This window comes from Strix uralensis, chromosome 8, assembly GCF_047716275.1.
Source record: "Strix uralensis isolate ZFMK-TIS-50842 chromosome 8, bStrUra1, whole genome shotgun sequence".
Lineage (NCBI taxonomy): Eukaryota > Metazoa > Chordata > Aves > Strigiformes > Strigidae > Strix > Strix uralensis.
In genome coordinates, this window is record NC_133979.1 from 11,459,289 (window position 1) to 11,473,042 (window position 13,754).

The following is a 13,754-nucleotide window of genomic DNA, read 5'->3' on the forward strand; positions in this document are numbered from 1 at the left end:
TGGGGGGGATCCCCAGGGATGCTGCCACCGCAGCTGTGCCAGCATGCAGCCATCCCACCCCATGGGGCAGGGACAAGGGAGGGGACAGGCTGTATCCTGGCAGTCTTGCAGGGAAATTTGGGGAGAAATGCAATTAGCTAAAGGAGAATTCATGGTTTTGCACTTATTTGGGTTGCTGCAGTCTTTTCAGAACAGTGGATGACCCAGGAGAGTGGCAAGGCTCAGTTGGCAGCACCAGTATCAGCCATGTCTTATGAAAGTATGAGTTGCTTCTTAATGACAACAGATGTCCTTGGCACTGGTTTTGCCTCTCACTCACACAGCAGACAGTATCGTCAAGCCTGTGAGGTCCCATGGTTGACCATGGGGGGGTGTCAGCATCAGTGTCCTACTGATGGGCACCTCTGCTTGTGAGATTGGAGGGCTCACATGTTGGAGGGCTCTTGCCTGTGAGACATCAAGCCAAGCTCCAGGTTCCTCTGCTGGTTCCTGTGCAGGCTGGGGGCTATTGGGGATTTACAAAGAAAAAGAAAAAAAAAAAAAAAAAGGGAAGAAAATACACCAAATCTCCTTTTTAAATAGTTGAATGCAAATGGCCTGAAGAACAATGGCAGATGAAATAGCATTCGGAGCAGGCTTTAAAGCGCTTGGAACGTGGGTAGGATCAAAATCAGGTTAGTCTTTGGAGATACAGACACTGCAGCTTGCCAGGGTGTTTTTAAGCATGCTTTTGATGTGTAGTTCAAACACTAGATTTGTCCTGGCAGACAGAAGCACTCACAAATTCATACACAGCCGCTCTCTCCTTCCCTCCTCCCCACTGTCCCCCATCTCATGAGATTATAATTTAGCTTCATTACAGAGGAGTTTTACTTTTATTTAAAAGCTGTCTAAATCCCCCTCCTGGGTCCGTGCATTATGCTGAAATGAGTTTACGAACGCTGATGAAACATTGCAGGCTCTCACGACGAGCACGGCAGCGGAAGAGCTTTTCCCTGCGGGTATGGTGGTGGCACCTCCTTGATTTCTTGGCTTTGTTTAGGGGCGCTGTGGGTGTGCGTGGTGTTAAACCCACACTGCAAGCTGGAAGAGAAATCCTGCTGGCTCCGGCAGCTGCGCAAGTGGGGCGAGATGGACGTCTGTCCCCTGGAAGATGGCAATTACGGTAACGAGCTTCCCAACATCACCAACGCGCTTACGCAGAGCTCTGGTCACAGCCAAGGTGAGTCGGGACAGAGAGTGGAAATCCAGCCAGTGGCCACAGGGGTAGGGTCCAGTTCAGAACTCACCCACAGTTGAGAGACCTCCACTGACCTGCTGGTGATGTCTCTGGGAGTCATGGGAATACAAAACATTTCTCTTTACAGCCTCTGGTTTTAGATACACTTGGAAATGTTTGGCTCTTTGCTACTTCTCAGGTGAATTAATCTGTATTTTGAGCATCAAATTAGAGGCCATTTTAAAGCAATTTGACCTTGGGGGAGTTTAAACCTCTACGGTCTGTGCAGGTTTGAGTATGGAGTTTTACAGAAAACTGGCACTGCTTGGAGTGAAGCAGAGCTGAGCTCAGAAGCCCTGGCTATAATGAAAGAGTGAGGAGTTTGAGATGACGCAGAGCCTCTTTTCCCAGCCCTTGAGCCTCACTTATGGGCTTTGATTCAGGTGGTAGGTAAGTCATTAGCCAGGATTGTTGAACGCAGTTCAAGTGCAGAGCACAAACGGAGCAACGTAGCTATGGGGTTGTTCCTTCGTGCTAAAATATTTTCTCAACCCCTGACAAAGCATTTGATCCCTTTAAATTTAAGCACTTTTCCCCCTTTCTTTTGCCTGAAGTAGACATTAATTGAAAGTTACTGCTCTTACCATACCTCTATCTGCTGCACTGGAATTGGTCTTTGGTGTGTTATGTGTGGCCAAAGTGGGAAGAGGAGAGGGGGACGCCAGCCGTGCCTCAAAGAAAACTTCACTCTTCTGGGTGGGATTAGTCCATCGGCAGTGGTTCGGGAGTATGGCCATCTTGCCAACCCACCCCAGCCACAGCCAGGATCGCACACCACGGCTGCTTGCCGCACCTCCCCATGCAGCTTAATTTAAACCTGGCCTTGCTCCATGTCCTGCGTGAGCCCCGGGACTCCCCCCTGGTGTTCCCAGCTCTACTGAGGATTCACTCTGGCATTCAGGGCAGGCTGCCGGCGCTGAGCAGGTCACTTTTTAGGCATGTGGGGAGTTTCCAAAGCACATGCTGGGGACGTCCCCTTGTCCCTGTGGTCCTGCCTCTCCAGGCAGGGGCTCCCAGGGTTAATGTTTGTGCATATGCAAATACTGCTGCAGATTGTTGCCAGCTTCTTTTATTACTGAAAGGAGAACAGCTGATTCCTGAAATACTTCCTGGTAAAGTGAGCGGGCTTGGTTCTGTACGTAGAAACACCTGTTAAATTTCTCTCCACCTCGGGGTGCCTGCAGCATTCAGGCTAATTGCTTGTTGCTGTCGTTTCTGGAGCATGTTTATCCAGCCTCCCTGGATCAGCTCTGAGCAGTGCCTTTTGTTTTCCCCCCTTGAATGCATTTAACTTGGCCCATCTTGCAGGTTGAAGGACCTAACATTCACCATTGCATCCCCTTTGGGGCTTCCTGTTTTGCAGCCCGCTGGCTCTGTTTGGCCCTCATGATCTGGCGTGGCTGGAGTGATAGCAGGATTGCTCCAGACAGGCCTTTTCCTCCTGACAAACCACTTGTCTGAACTGTCTGGACAGAGTGAAACGCTCATCCAGCATTTGATAGCTTCAAAAATGTCAGTGAAGTTACAGAGCGGCACTGAAGAGCATAGACATCTGCTGTAGAGCAGCGGTGGGGTTTCAGACGATGCCATATCCTCCCAGCCCTCTCACACAGACAGAGGAGGCTGCTGGAAGACAGTGGTTCTGCCCATCACCCAGAGGCAGATGACGCACGGCTTGTGTGGTTCCCTTCGTGGCCTCAGGTGCTGCTGATCTAAGCAGCTGTGGTTCAGTGAAGCTGGGACTTTGTGCCAGAGCAGAAGAGGAGAGCTCATGGTGCTTGTGGGGCAGTAAGGCTGAGGTAGCTCAGTCCTGACCCCTGGCAGCTGCCTGCATGCTGGGTGTCACGGGGGTGGGAATGCACTGCCACGTTTCAAGGCATCAGCCTCGTATGTGACTGGATTATCATTAAAAAGCAAACAGACGGGCAGTCCCTGCCTCTTTTCTCACCTCTCTGGCCAAGGCAGCTATTTACTTAGCCATGCCATCTAAGGAGACTGCAGTCTCCATCAGAGACAGGGTACTCAGCAGAGGTATCTAAAGGCAATCTGCCGCAGCGCAGGAGCCAGAGCCCCTGTGCTCAGCTCGGAAATGGCTGGGGTGGGACCAGGTGGGGCTTTGCTCTCTTTGTAAAGACATTACTCTGCCCAGGGAGGTCGTGTCTGGGGACAGGAGCAGGCTGCCCCTACCCCACCAAGGCACTGACAGTTTTTCTCTTTGCAGACTCACTGGCCAGGCCCAGACGAACCGTGTTCACCCGGGCAATCGAGGGCTGTGACCTCCACTGGCAGGACAGCCACCTGCAGCGCATCATTAGCAGTGACTTCTACGTGTCTCCCTCCTACCAGCGGGAGGGCGAGAGCCTCCTCTTCAACTCCCAGGGGCAGCCACTGTGGCTTGGTGAGCATCCAAACCAGCAGTCCCTTGAATGGCCTGGGTGGGTAGGGTTGCTAGTGGAGAAGAGCCACCCAAGGCATCAAAGAAGCTTTGCTACCCTGGGTTCTTGCAGACTTCTTCATCCTAGATTGAAAGTGCCTCCGTAGCCCTTAGCCTGAGGAGTAGGGCGAGCAGAAGAACTTGATGCCCTCCCACACCCCAGCCACAGCCCTTATAGCAAGCCCCACATCTTTACAGTCTAGGTTCCCCTTGGGCAGCTTGCACCAGGCTCGTTGTGTCCTCTTTCCTCCTGCCAGTGTTTGGCTGTCCCCAGTGCAAGCTCTCACTGTTCCCAGTACAGGGGCACTGGACACTTAAAAGTCCCTTCAGAGTTGGCTGGGGAGCACAGCTGTATCCTCTGGATTTTTTTCTTCCCTGCTCTCACCCTCTCTTTAGTCTTCCCTTGAAGGCAATTAGCAGACAGTACAATTAAGCCTTGTATGAGCTTAAGGCATACTGGAGCAGTCAAACCCAGTACCCTCCTGTGTTGTAGACCTTTAGTACATGTACTTCAAGACACACAACTTCTTTACTGTGAAGTCTTGACCCTGGGCAGATCTGCAGACCCTTGACAGCTACATGTCAGGGATGAGAATGAGTGAGACGAAGGGCTTGGTGTACCTGGTGTGGCTGTCAGCCCTCAGACTGACCCCAAAATGGGAGACACAAGCCCCCCACACCTCCAGGAGGGTGGATGCCTCACCCCTACAGCTCAAGAGCTGAACATATGGACATGGAACAGGTCAAAAACCACCACTGTACTGTTGTCTACTCCCAGAGCCAGAGCCTGCTGTTACCCAGACAAATGGGAAGAGAATGTTTAAAGCCATCCAGAGATGTGGTTTCTGGAGCAGCAGGCACTAAGTTGCTATTAAGGCCAGGCGATAAGTTAAAGAGAGCCCATGTGAAGGCTGCTGGTACACCTCTGCTGGCTTAGCTGGGGCAGGAGAGGACATTTCTACTCTGGGGAGAGTTTTGTGCAGCTGCAGGCAGCAGGTCTCCTCCCTGTACAGCCGTAGGGAGCGGTGGTGGGTTAGTGCTTCCATGGACTCCATCTAGCAGGGACATGGTGGCCACAGCTCCCCTGTCCCTAACATAATCTGGGTCTGGTGAGCCCTTTGGCCCAGCTGGTTGGTGCATGTTATTTTCCTGATGTATTTGCCGTGATTTTTGAATTTTTGCACTTTTGCTTTCTTGGCACCCCTTCAGGGACTCAGTGCTGGGAGAGGAGTGTGATTTGTCAGCAACTTGCAGTGATGAATTCAGTGAGAAGCTGAATATTTCATCCGTTCAGCAAATGAATAGAGAGAGCAACAAGAAGCTCTTTTACAGATGTGTTTGTTCTGAAACCTCTTCTTTGCGTATTCCTTGCCGGGTGACCTTTGGGACGTGGAAACCCCATTTGTGGAGGTGGTTGTCTGCATTTCCAAAGCTTTCTGAGCTCTTCCAGGAATAGAAATTACCTCTCTACCATAATTTTAGATCTTCTGTGTTTGCCTTTTTTTTTTTTTCCCCTTGGTAGGACATTTTGCAAGAAAATGGGATTTTTGCTGCTTGTTATGCGGCATGTCATGTCATCTGCTCCTGCTAATTTCTCACTCAGTCATAATCCTCTCCACAGTTGCTTGTGATTTCAGGTGAGCAATGAGCAGCAGGAGCAGATGAATTCCTAAGCAACTGTGAGTCTTGGGGGGAGTTTCACGCAACTGTTCCTAATAATAAAACACCAGGCAGGAGAGCTGCGGAAGAGACGGGGTGTCTGCAGAGCTCGCTTCATGGAGGCGTTAAGGAAGCAGTTCAAAACATCACCCCAAATTTGCCAGTGCCCCCAGTGCAGTGCTGGATGCACAGCCTCACCCCACATATCGTCACCTGTGTCATGACAGCAGGGAGAGATGTTGGATGAGACGCCAAGAAGTGTTTGGGTGCACAGCAATGAGAGAAATCACCATAAGCCGTGCAGATTTTAGCAGAAATGAGCATCGGGGTTGTGACAGCCTGTGTTTGGAGCCATTGTATTGCATTAGTGGTGTGTTGGAAATTCTTCCATTAGGTAAGGTTTATGGAGGTTGGGATTTAGGTACTGACATGGCTGCTGTGGATTGAATGTGGTATGAGTCCTCTTAGTATTCCTGGTAGGCATCCCTGCCAGGAGCAGAGAGAAAGGGATGAATTCAAGACAGGGAGCAGGAGTTTAGCTGGGGCGTGGGGAAGATCAGTAAAAGAAAATGCCCTGAAGCCTGGTGCTGTCAGATTCTCTCCCTGCATCAGTACCATCCTGTGAATTTCTGTGCTCCTCTGGTTCAGCCATGCCCCCGTGTTTGTCCTTGCCTTGCAGAGCACGTCCCAACAGCCTGTGCTCGGGTGGATGCCCTGCGCTCCCACGGCTACCCCAGAGAAGCTCTCCGACTAACTGTTGCCATAATCAACACCCTGCGACTGCAGCAGCAAAGGCAGCTGGAAATATATAAGCATCAGAAGAAAGGTATGAGTAGAGCTGTGGGGGAAGTGTCACACAAGGTCTGGCTGGGGTGTCCCAGCTGGTTGAGAAAGTCTTCGCCACCTCAGAGAGTAGTGCTGCCCCATCCAGAGCAGCAGAGGTTGATGGTGGGCATCACTGTATGGGATTACTCGCACACTAGAAGAACAAACTGATGCATCTGAGTGCTTGAGCCAGACTGCATTGGTATCCACACACTAAGGCCAGAGGTGCCCACGTGCTGTCTTCAGACTGCTGGAGTAGGGATTCTCTTGTTCCCACTGTCACCATGTCTGGTTTCCTGTGAGGATTGCACAGGCGAGTGGTGCCTGCATTAGAGGAGCTGCTTGTCTGCAGAGCTGCAGTAACGGACTGTCTGTGCTACTTCCACCTTGCATTTGCTGAGTAAATTGTACCAGGAGGCGAGCCCAGTGTTTCTCCTTCTGCAGTTGCAGTTGGCAGGGAGCCGGGGTCAGTTACTGCAGTGCTGCTGGGGATCAGTGACTCCTGAACCTTGCTAGCTCAGCCAGCTTGAGATCCTCAAAAGATGGAGCTTTTAAGATTCACTGGAAGTCTTTGTCATCCCTGAAGAGATTTCTGCTTGTGTTTCGAAAACATTCAGGCTACCACTGCAAATGAGTCCATAAGCTGCAGGTCTGACTTTATTATAGACTCCATCTTGGGACTCTGCAGTTCCTCGTGTCCTCCTGGAACAGAGAACGAGCTGCTGCATTTGATTTGGCCTTAGGGGCACCTTTTTTTTGTTGGGTGCCGGCTCCTTCTGATGTCTGTGTCAGTGTGCATGGTGGCTGCTCTGAGCTGCTCCTTTCCCTCATGAACTATCATGCCAGAGTTGGCTCTGAAGGTCCCTGTGACCCAGGCCATGGGGTGAGAAAAGGCTTCTGGTCTCAGAGACCCTTCTGGGTGCACAACCTGTCTTTAAATTCCTTGCTTTTACTGTCTTTCTGTTCCATTTTTTGCAGAGCTGCTGCAGCGAGGAGCAACAACCATCACCAACTTGGAGGGCTGGGTAGGCCACCCTCTGAACCCCATCGGCTGCCTCTTTCTCACCCTGACTGAAGCTTGTAGATTAGAAGAGGAAAACTGCCTTGAAATTTCAGGTACCGAGTGCCTCTCCTGGCTCCCTTCCTAGTGGCTGCAGCTGAACCAAGTCCGGCGGGCAGACCTTGGGTGCAGGTCTGAGGCTCAGGACTCCTGGGCTCTGAATCTCCCCGCTCTCTGCCTTTGCAGGAGCAGCCAGGGCAGAGCTGCAGTGCAGAGACAGGGAGTTAGTGGCCTTGACTTTTCCCAGCCCCAGGGTTTGCAGCCAGAGCAGAGCAGGAGAGTGGCTTAGCAGAGCTGGGCTGAGGTGTGCTGGCCCACGGGAAGGCTCTGGTGTCAGCTGTTCGCCCTGTTGCACGTCTTGGGTCTCCTGCATCTCCTAGCGAGAGCAGGAAGGAGGGTGAGGAAGTGAGCAGGAAGGAAGGCCCACATCTCCCACAGGGAGCTTTTATCCATCATCTCTGGGTGACTGAAGGCAGTCAGCAAGGGAAGTGTGGTTCTTGCTTCTGAAGTTGAGAGGCTTTTCTCTCTGCTGTGGTTTTGCCACTTAGGAGGGCTTTTCTAACCCTGCTGCATCTCTCCCCCTTCTTCCAGACACCGGTGACTCCAAACCCCCAGTGTATCAACATGTACCCGTTGCGACTGGCAGCCAAGACAGTGGCGAGTCCTACCTGTCCCTGGCCTTAGAGGTGGCCCTGATGGGGATGGGTCAGCAGAGAGTGATGCCTGAAGGTCTCTATGCCCAGGACAAGGTGTGTCGCAACGAGGAGCAGATCATCGCCCGGCTGCAGGACCTGGAGCTGGACCCGGTGCTGGTGCAGACCCTGCGGAAGCAGTGCATCTTGCTGCTGGAAGGTGGGGACTTGGTCCATCTAGCTGGCTTCTCTGTCTCAGCTAAGTGCTGGTAACGTCTCTGGGGTGCCCTTTCCAAGGTTTACACCTGGCTGACCCCATCCTGGCTTCTTCCTCTGTGGGTGTGGTGCTGAGTCTGTAGGATGACTGCTCTGCCCCATCATCTGGCAAAGCAAGGGTGGGTTTGCTGACATCCCTGGAGCGAGACCGCCTCAGAGGCTTTACAGAGACGGGTGCTTCAGTTTCTGAGGGATTTTGACCTGAAAGGGTTTTTAGAAAAGGAAAGAGCAGCCCTTTGCCCTGGATCCAACTTGAGTAATGCACCAGGGAGCTGCTGAGCAGATCTTCAAAGCTTTGAGATAGTCTAAACCCCAGCCACAGATCCTGCTGTGCTGGTCTAAACCCCAGCCACAGATCCTGCTGTGCTGGTCTAAACCCCAGCCACAGATCCTGCTGTGCTGGTCTAAACCCCAGCCACAGATCCTGCTGTGCTAGTCTAAACCACAGCCACAGATCCTGCTGTACTAATTATGGTTGATGGGCTCTGCTTCTGCCTAGGTGGTCCCTTCAGCGGCCTGGGAGAAGTCATCCACCGTGAGAGCGTCCCCATGCACACCTTTGCCAAATACCTGTTCTCTGCCCTGCTGCCCCACGATGCAGACCTGGCGTACAAGCTGGCTTTGCGAGCCATGAGGTTGGTGCATGTTTTATTCTATTTCTACCCCCCATTTTGTGCCTCTCCTGTGCTCACCCGGGAAGCCAGGATGCTTTGCAACCCTAGAGCAGGGATGGGAGTGGAGGCAGGCTTGGAGCTTGCCATCCCTGGGACCATCCTGTGCAGCATGTAGGCCTGCCTGGGCACCAAGCAGCAGTGCTAGGGACTCGTGCTCTCTGTTTGGGCAATTCCTGGTTTTCAAGCCCCATCCGTAGGGATTTGCATGGGCCTGATAATGTCTGTGGGTCCAGCCCTCTGCCCAGCTCCTCGGCCCAGGCTGGGCTGCCGCCTGCCTGTCCTGGTGACAGGCGTCCTCCGCTGGAGCAGGTCCCAGGCAGGCATGGTGCTGTCATCTGCCTTCTGTCTGCCAGGCCTCAGGCACCCTGCAGCCCTCCCTGCCCGCAGGAAGGGCTGTTATCCTGGCACAGATGGGTAGATGATTTGTCCCAGGCTCCAGGATGTCACAGCGCCAGGCGGAGAGTATGGTTGCACTCTAATTCTCCATTAAAGCCCAGCTCCATCTCTGGCACTGGGGACAGAGCCGATGCTGACAGCTGCCCCATCTCCCTCCACAGTGCATGACACACCTCAGACATCAGGCTGTGTACTGCAGTTTTTTGGCAGGGGCTGGATGGGTCTTGAAAAGGCTCAAATTTCCCAAATGAATCAATGCTTGAAGGACCATCAATCCCAGAGCATCCCAGTGCCCTCTCCCTCTGACACCATCTTCCTTGCAGCATTTCCTTGGTGAAATGGGCCATCTTTCCTCAACACTGAGGGAAATTTTGAAATCCCCCTGACCTGGGAAGAACTGCTCAGGAGGACAGCCAGACCTAAGAGTAGCCTCTGCCCTGCATGGCGATACCATGCCCCACCAAGCCTAAGACCTCCAGCCACTGAGCAGGAATGGGACCGAGTGCCCTGGGGGTGCACATCGCTCACTCACCGTCTGGTAGTGCCCGTCCCCTGCTCCAAGCTGGTACCGCCTGTGTTGGGTTGTCTCTGACTTGGGCTGGGAAGATTGGGTTTCTGCTGCCCCATGGGTACCCCAAGCCTGCGAGCGAGGAAAGCAGAGGTGGTTGGATGCTCTCCATGTCCGGGGGTACAGTTCCCCTGCTGCATACCTCAGCTGCCCAGCAAGTTAGCGCCACCAGCACCAACTCAGGGCTGTAAAAGCCAATGTGGTTTTGTCACCATGGCTGGTGACATGAGACTCCTGCTCCCCTTCATAGGCTTCCTTTTCCCCTGTGTTTTCCAGGCTTTTAGATATCCTCACAAAAGCAGGTAACCCAAACCAGCTGTGGAGGCCCTGGGGAAATGTGCCGCTGCTTCTGATCACAACCGGGCGTTTTAAAAAGAACCAGATGATAAAGCAAGGAGTTCTGCTGGGCACTCTGACATGAAAGGAGCGGGGAGGGAGGAGGGATTTTGCCTTTTTTTTTTTTTCCCCCTGAGTCTTGTGCTTTTCCTTACAAGTTTATAAATCACTTCATGGATCATTCTCCTCCTTTCAAGTTGGTCTCGGATTGATCCTTGTGCCCATGTGTTGAGCACGCTGCCTTGGGAGCCCCCACACATGCACAGCAGCAGGATGTGTTCAAAGGCAGTGCTGCGGGCAGCTGCCTGCAGGCAGCCCCTGCCTCACCTCGCCAGCACCTTGGGGAGAAGGGGGCAAAGCTGGGACTGGGCTGGGGTCTGATGTTGCCTCCCCCCGTTTGCCCTTCAGGTTGCCCGTCCTGGAGACCACGGCACCGTCTGGCGATGTGACTCACCCCCACCACCTGGTCTCGGTGGTCCCCAGCAGATACCCACGCTGGTTCACCCTGGGGCACCTGGAGTCGCAGCAGTGCGAGCTGGCCTCCACCATGCTCACAGCAGCCAAAGGTTGGTGGGGTGGCAGCTCTGGGACAGGGAGAAAGGGACAATGCTGCACAAGAGCATCGAAGGGATTTTCCTGGAGAAAAGAGGGAGCTCCTGCTTCTGCTCCCTCAAGCACTGACAGAGACTGGTTGGGTGCCCCACTGGCAGCCCGCCACAGACAGGGCATGATGAGCTAGCCTTGGAACAGCCCACTGGGGTCCAGGATCTCTGGAGCTCTTGTCCCAAAGGGCCCCAAGGCTTGTGGTCCAGCAGGGTGGGACAGGAGGTTCCCAGGAGGTGCAGGCAACCATGCAGGGGTGCCAACCACAGTGCTGCAGATCCCGGGTAGTACCCCTGGGTGATGCTGGACCATGCTTGCCCTGCAGCATGGTCAGCTGCCAGGTCAGCTAGATGTGTCATGGCTTCGTGTCATGGGTTCGTGCCATGGTTCAGTTTGAAGCTGCTTATCCTTTCACCTCTGCTTTCTCTCTTCCTGCCCTGTGGTAATGATCTTCCGCAGGCTGTAGGAGGAAGAAGACCTCCCTGGGCACCAAACCATGTGTGGCTTTCGGCAGGGCTGGAGATGGGGGCAGCTGTGCTGAGTGGGACACCGGGGTCCCAGCCTCAGAGGGCTCTTAAAACACCTCCTTGCTGGTCCCTCAGGCCTCTTTGGTTCCTGCCCAGACACAATAATGAAGGCGAGCACGGGCTTTTCATTAAATATCCTTCTGTTCAGAAACCAACCCCACTGGGACTGCAAGTGCCTTGTGCCCCGCGAGGGCCGGTGAGCTGAGCAGTTAGTGCTGCCTGCTGCGGCAGCCTCCAGCCCCCAGTGCTGCCAGCCTGACAGGGAAGGTGCCACTTACCTGGCGAAGTGGAAGGTAAATGAGCTGTCAGAAAGCTCCAGCCTCGCTGCCTTGGCAGCCTCTTCTCTCCTTCCAGCCCTCCTCCTCTTGGATGCTTTTCCAGGGCTGATGGTGTCCTGCCCCTGCCTTGCAGTGCCCTGATGGAGAGCTGGTACCTGGCTTATCCTTAGTTTCTTTTCCCCTCCAGCCTGTAATTGGGATGAGGTTTTTATGCTGGGGGTTTAGGGCTGTTGTATTATGTATGTTTTTCCCACCATCATCTTCCCTGGGCGTTCCACCGCCGCAGCATGTCCTGATGCGATCCTGCATCCTTGCAGCCTCTCGCCCACATCCCTGCGAGCCGTTTTAGGGAGGCTTGGATTTTGCTGGCAGTGCAAGTGACTTCTGTGGGTGGCAGGCGATATCTTTAGCTATTAGTCACCCGAGATGTCTGTGTGCCCAGGTGCTGCACTAGGTTTTTCACGCTGCTGTGCATTATTTGGTTTTCTTTGCTTGAGGTTAATCTGCTCAGTTTATGACTATGGGAGTAGAAACATGAACCTGGAACAAAGCAGAGGAATCTGATGTGGCACGTTGGCATCTCTGGTCTGCCCCCACGCCAAAGGTCCCTCTCTCCACCCTGTGTCTCACAGGGGTTGACAGGGGGATTTCCTAAGCCAGATGCAGGATCATGATATTAATATGCCTTGATGGATCCTTCTTCCAAGATCCTGCCCCATCTCCCAGTGCCATCATGTATCCTTCTAGCACCCATGGCTTCCTGTGGTAGGAGACCCACAGCATCACTGGATGTTGTGCCAGGAGCACCCTTCTTTGGGGGTATCTCAGCCTGTCTCAGTTGTGAGAGCTGCATGCCTGATCTGGGATGTCCAGGACCAAGCTTCAGCGAGTCTGGGTGACCCTGGCCCAGCCTTTGCTAGCCTTGCAGAGGGAAGGGACTTACTGGGCAGGACAGTATGTGTGCAGCAAACAGATTTTCTTCTTCTTTTTAATGTTCCTAAATGAAGACTGACCTTTCTGCAGCTGTTCAGCACTGGGCATCTCCCCAAACCCCTCCTTTGTTGAGAAGAGTCTGCTTTATAGCTGTCAAACTTGAGCTCAGAGTAGAACATCCAGGTGTCTGGAGATGTCTGCTAATACTCCAGGACGTGTCTGGGATCACTCAGGCTTGTTTGTCCTCTCCCATGAGAGGATGATCCTGAGCGACAATGGGTGCTGTAGAATGTGTCACCTCCTGGGAGGATGCCCCATTTTGCAGTTGGACTGCAGGGCCTGATCCAGCATCCCTGAGTGTCCCTCCACATGTGTGTCCAGAGGGGCTGACCGTGCTCAAGGGGCTGTTCACCACACAGCGCAGGCAGGAGATGGGGCTCGAGGGCAAGGTGGGGGGAGGCCAAGCCATCTGACCATTCTTGCCTGCACCCAGGGGACATGCTGCGCCTACGCACGGTGCTGGAGGCCATCCAGAAGAACATCCACTCCTCCTCCTTGATCTTCAAGCTGGCCCAGGACGCGTTCAAGATCGCCACACCGGCCGACAGCAACTCAGACACAACACTGCTCAATGTGGCGCTGGAGCTGGGGCTCCAGGTACGGGATGGCGCTGGGGATGCTGGTGGCCCTTCTGCCCCACGTGCTGCGGCAGCGCCACTGGTGATGGTCTTCCGCCAAGCAGACAGTCTGTTGCGGAAGGAGTAAATTGATCCCTGCACGGCCCTGAGCAGGGGAGCTCAGCCCTGGGAGGCCCGTGTGCCTGCTGTGGTTTGGGTGGAGACGAGGCAGTACCAGGGAGCCAGTAGCCAGCCAGGCCAGAGGGATTTCTGGGGAGCACCACTGTGTTGGGTGGCCTCATTGGAGCCCTGTGGGACAACTGGTCACCCCAAGTTTGTCTCGCAGGTGATGCGCATGACGCTGTCCACCCTCAACTGGCGGCGGCGGGAGATGGTGAGGTGGCTGGTGACGTGCGCTACCGAAGTGGGTGAGTGCCTGGCTGTGCCGGGGGGATCCGGTCCACGTGCGGTGGGAGCGGGATGGGCACGGAGATCCTGGGTAACTGGGTGCAGCTCAGAGCACTGGCTGGCAGAGCTGAGGCCACAGCGGTGGCCAGGTTTGGGACTGGGACAGCGCAGGGTAGCCTCTGCCTGTCCCCCTCTGCCCTGTCCCTGTTGGGGCAGAGGCAGCAGCTCAGCACTGCCGTGGGCTGCCTT

The 13,754-nt window shown here is 54.1% G+C and overlaps 1 protein-coding gene across 1 annotated transcript in view; it reads left to right on the forward strand.

The window, feature by feature from the left end:
• ZSWIM5 (zinc finger SWIM-type containing 5) overlaps window positions 1–13,754 on the forward strand; it is a 101,252-nt gene that overhangs the window by 84,951 nt on the left and 2,547 nt on the right. The window contains exons 5-13 of the mRNA XM_074876186.1: window positions 1,043–1,222; window positions 3,501–3,677; window positions 6,052–6,198; window positions 7,176–7,313; window positions 7,849–8,109; window positions 8,665–8,800; window positions 10,548–10,705; window positions 12,974–13,137; window positions 13,444–13,525. Of these exons, the coding sequence (XP_074732287.1) occupies window positions 1,043–1,222; window positions 3,501–3,677; window positions 6,052–6,198; window positions 7,176–7,313; window positions 7,849–8,109; window positions 8,665–8,800; window positions 10,548–10,705; window positions 12,974–13,137; window positions 13,444–13,525 (1,443 nt within the window). The remainder of the gene's footprint in view (window positions 1–1,042; window positions 1,223–3,500; window positions 3,678–6,051; window positions 6,199–7,175; window positions 7,314–7,848; window positions 8,110–8,664; window positions 8,801–10,547; window positions 10,706–12,973; window positions 13,138–13,443; window positions 13,526–13,754) is intronic.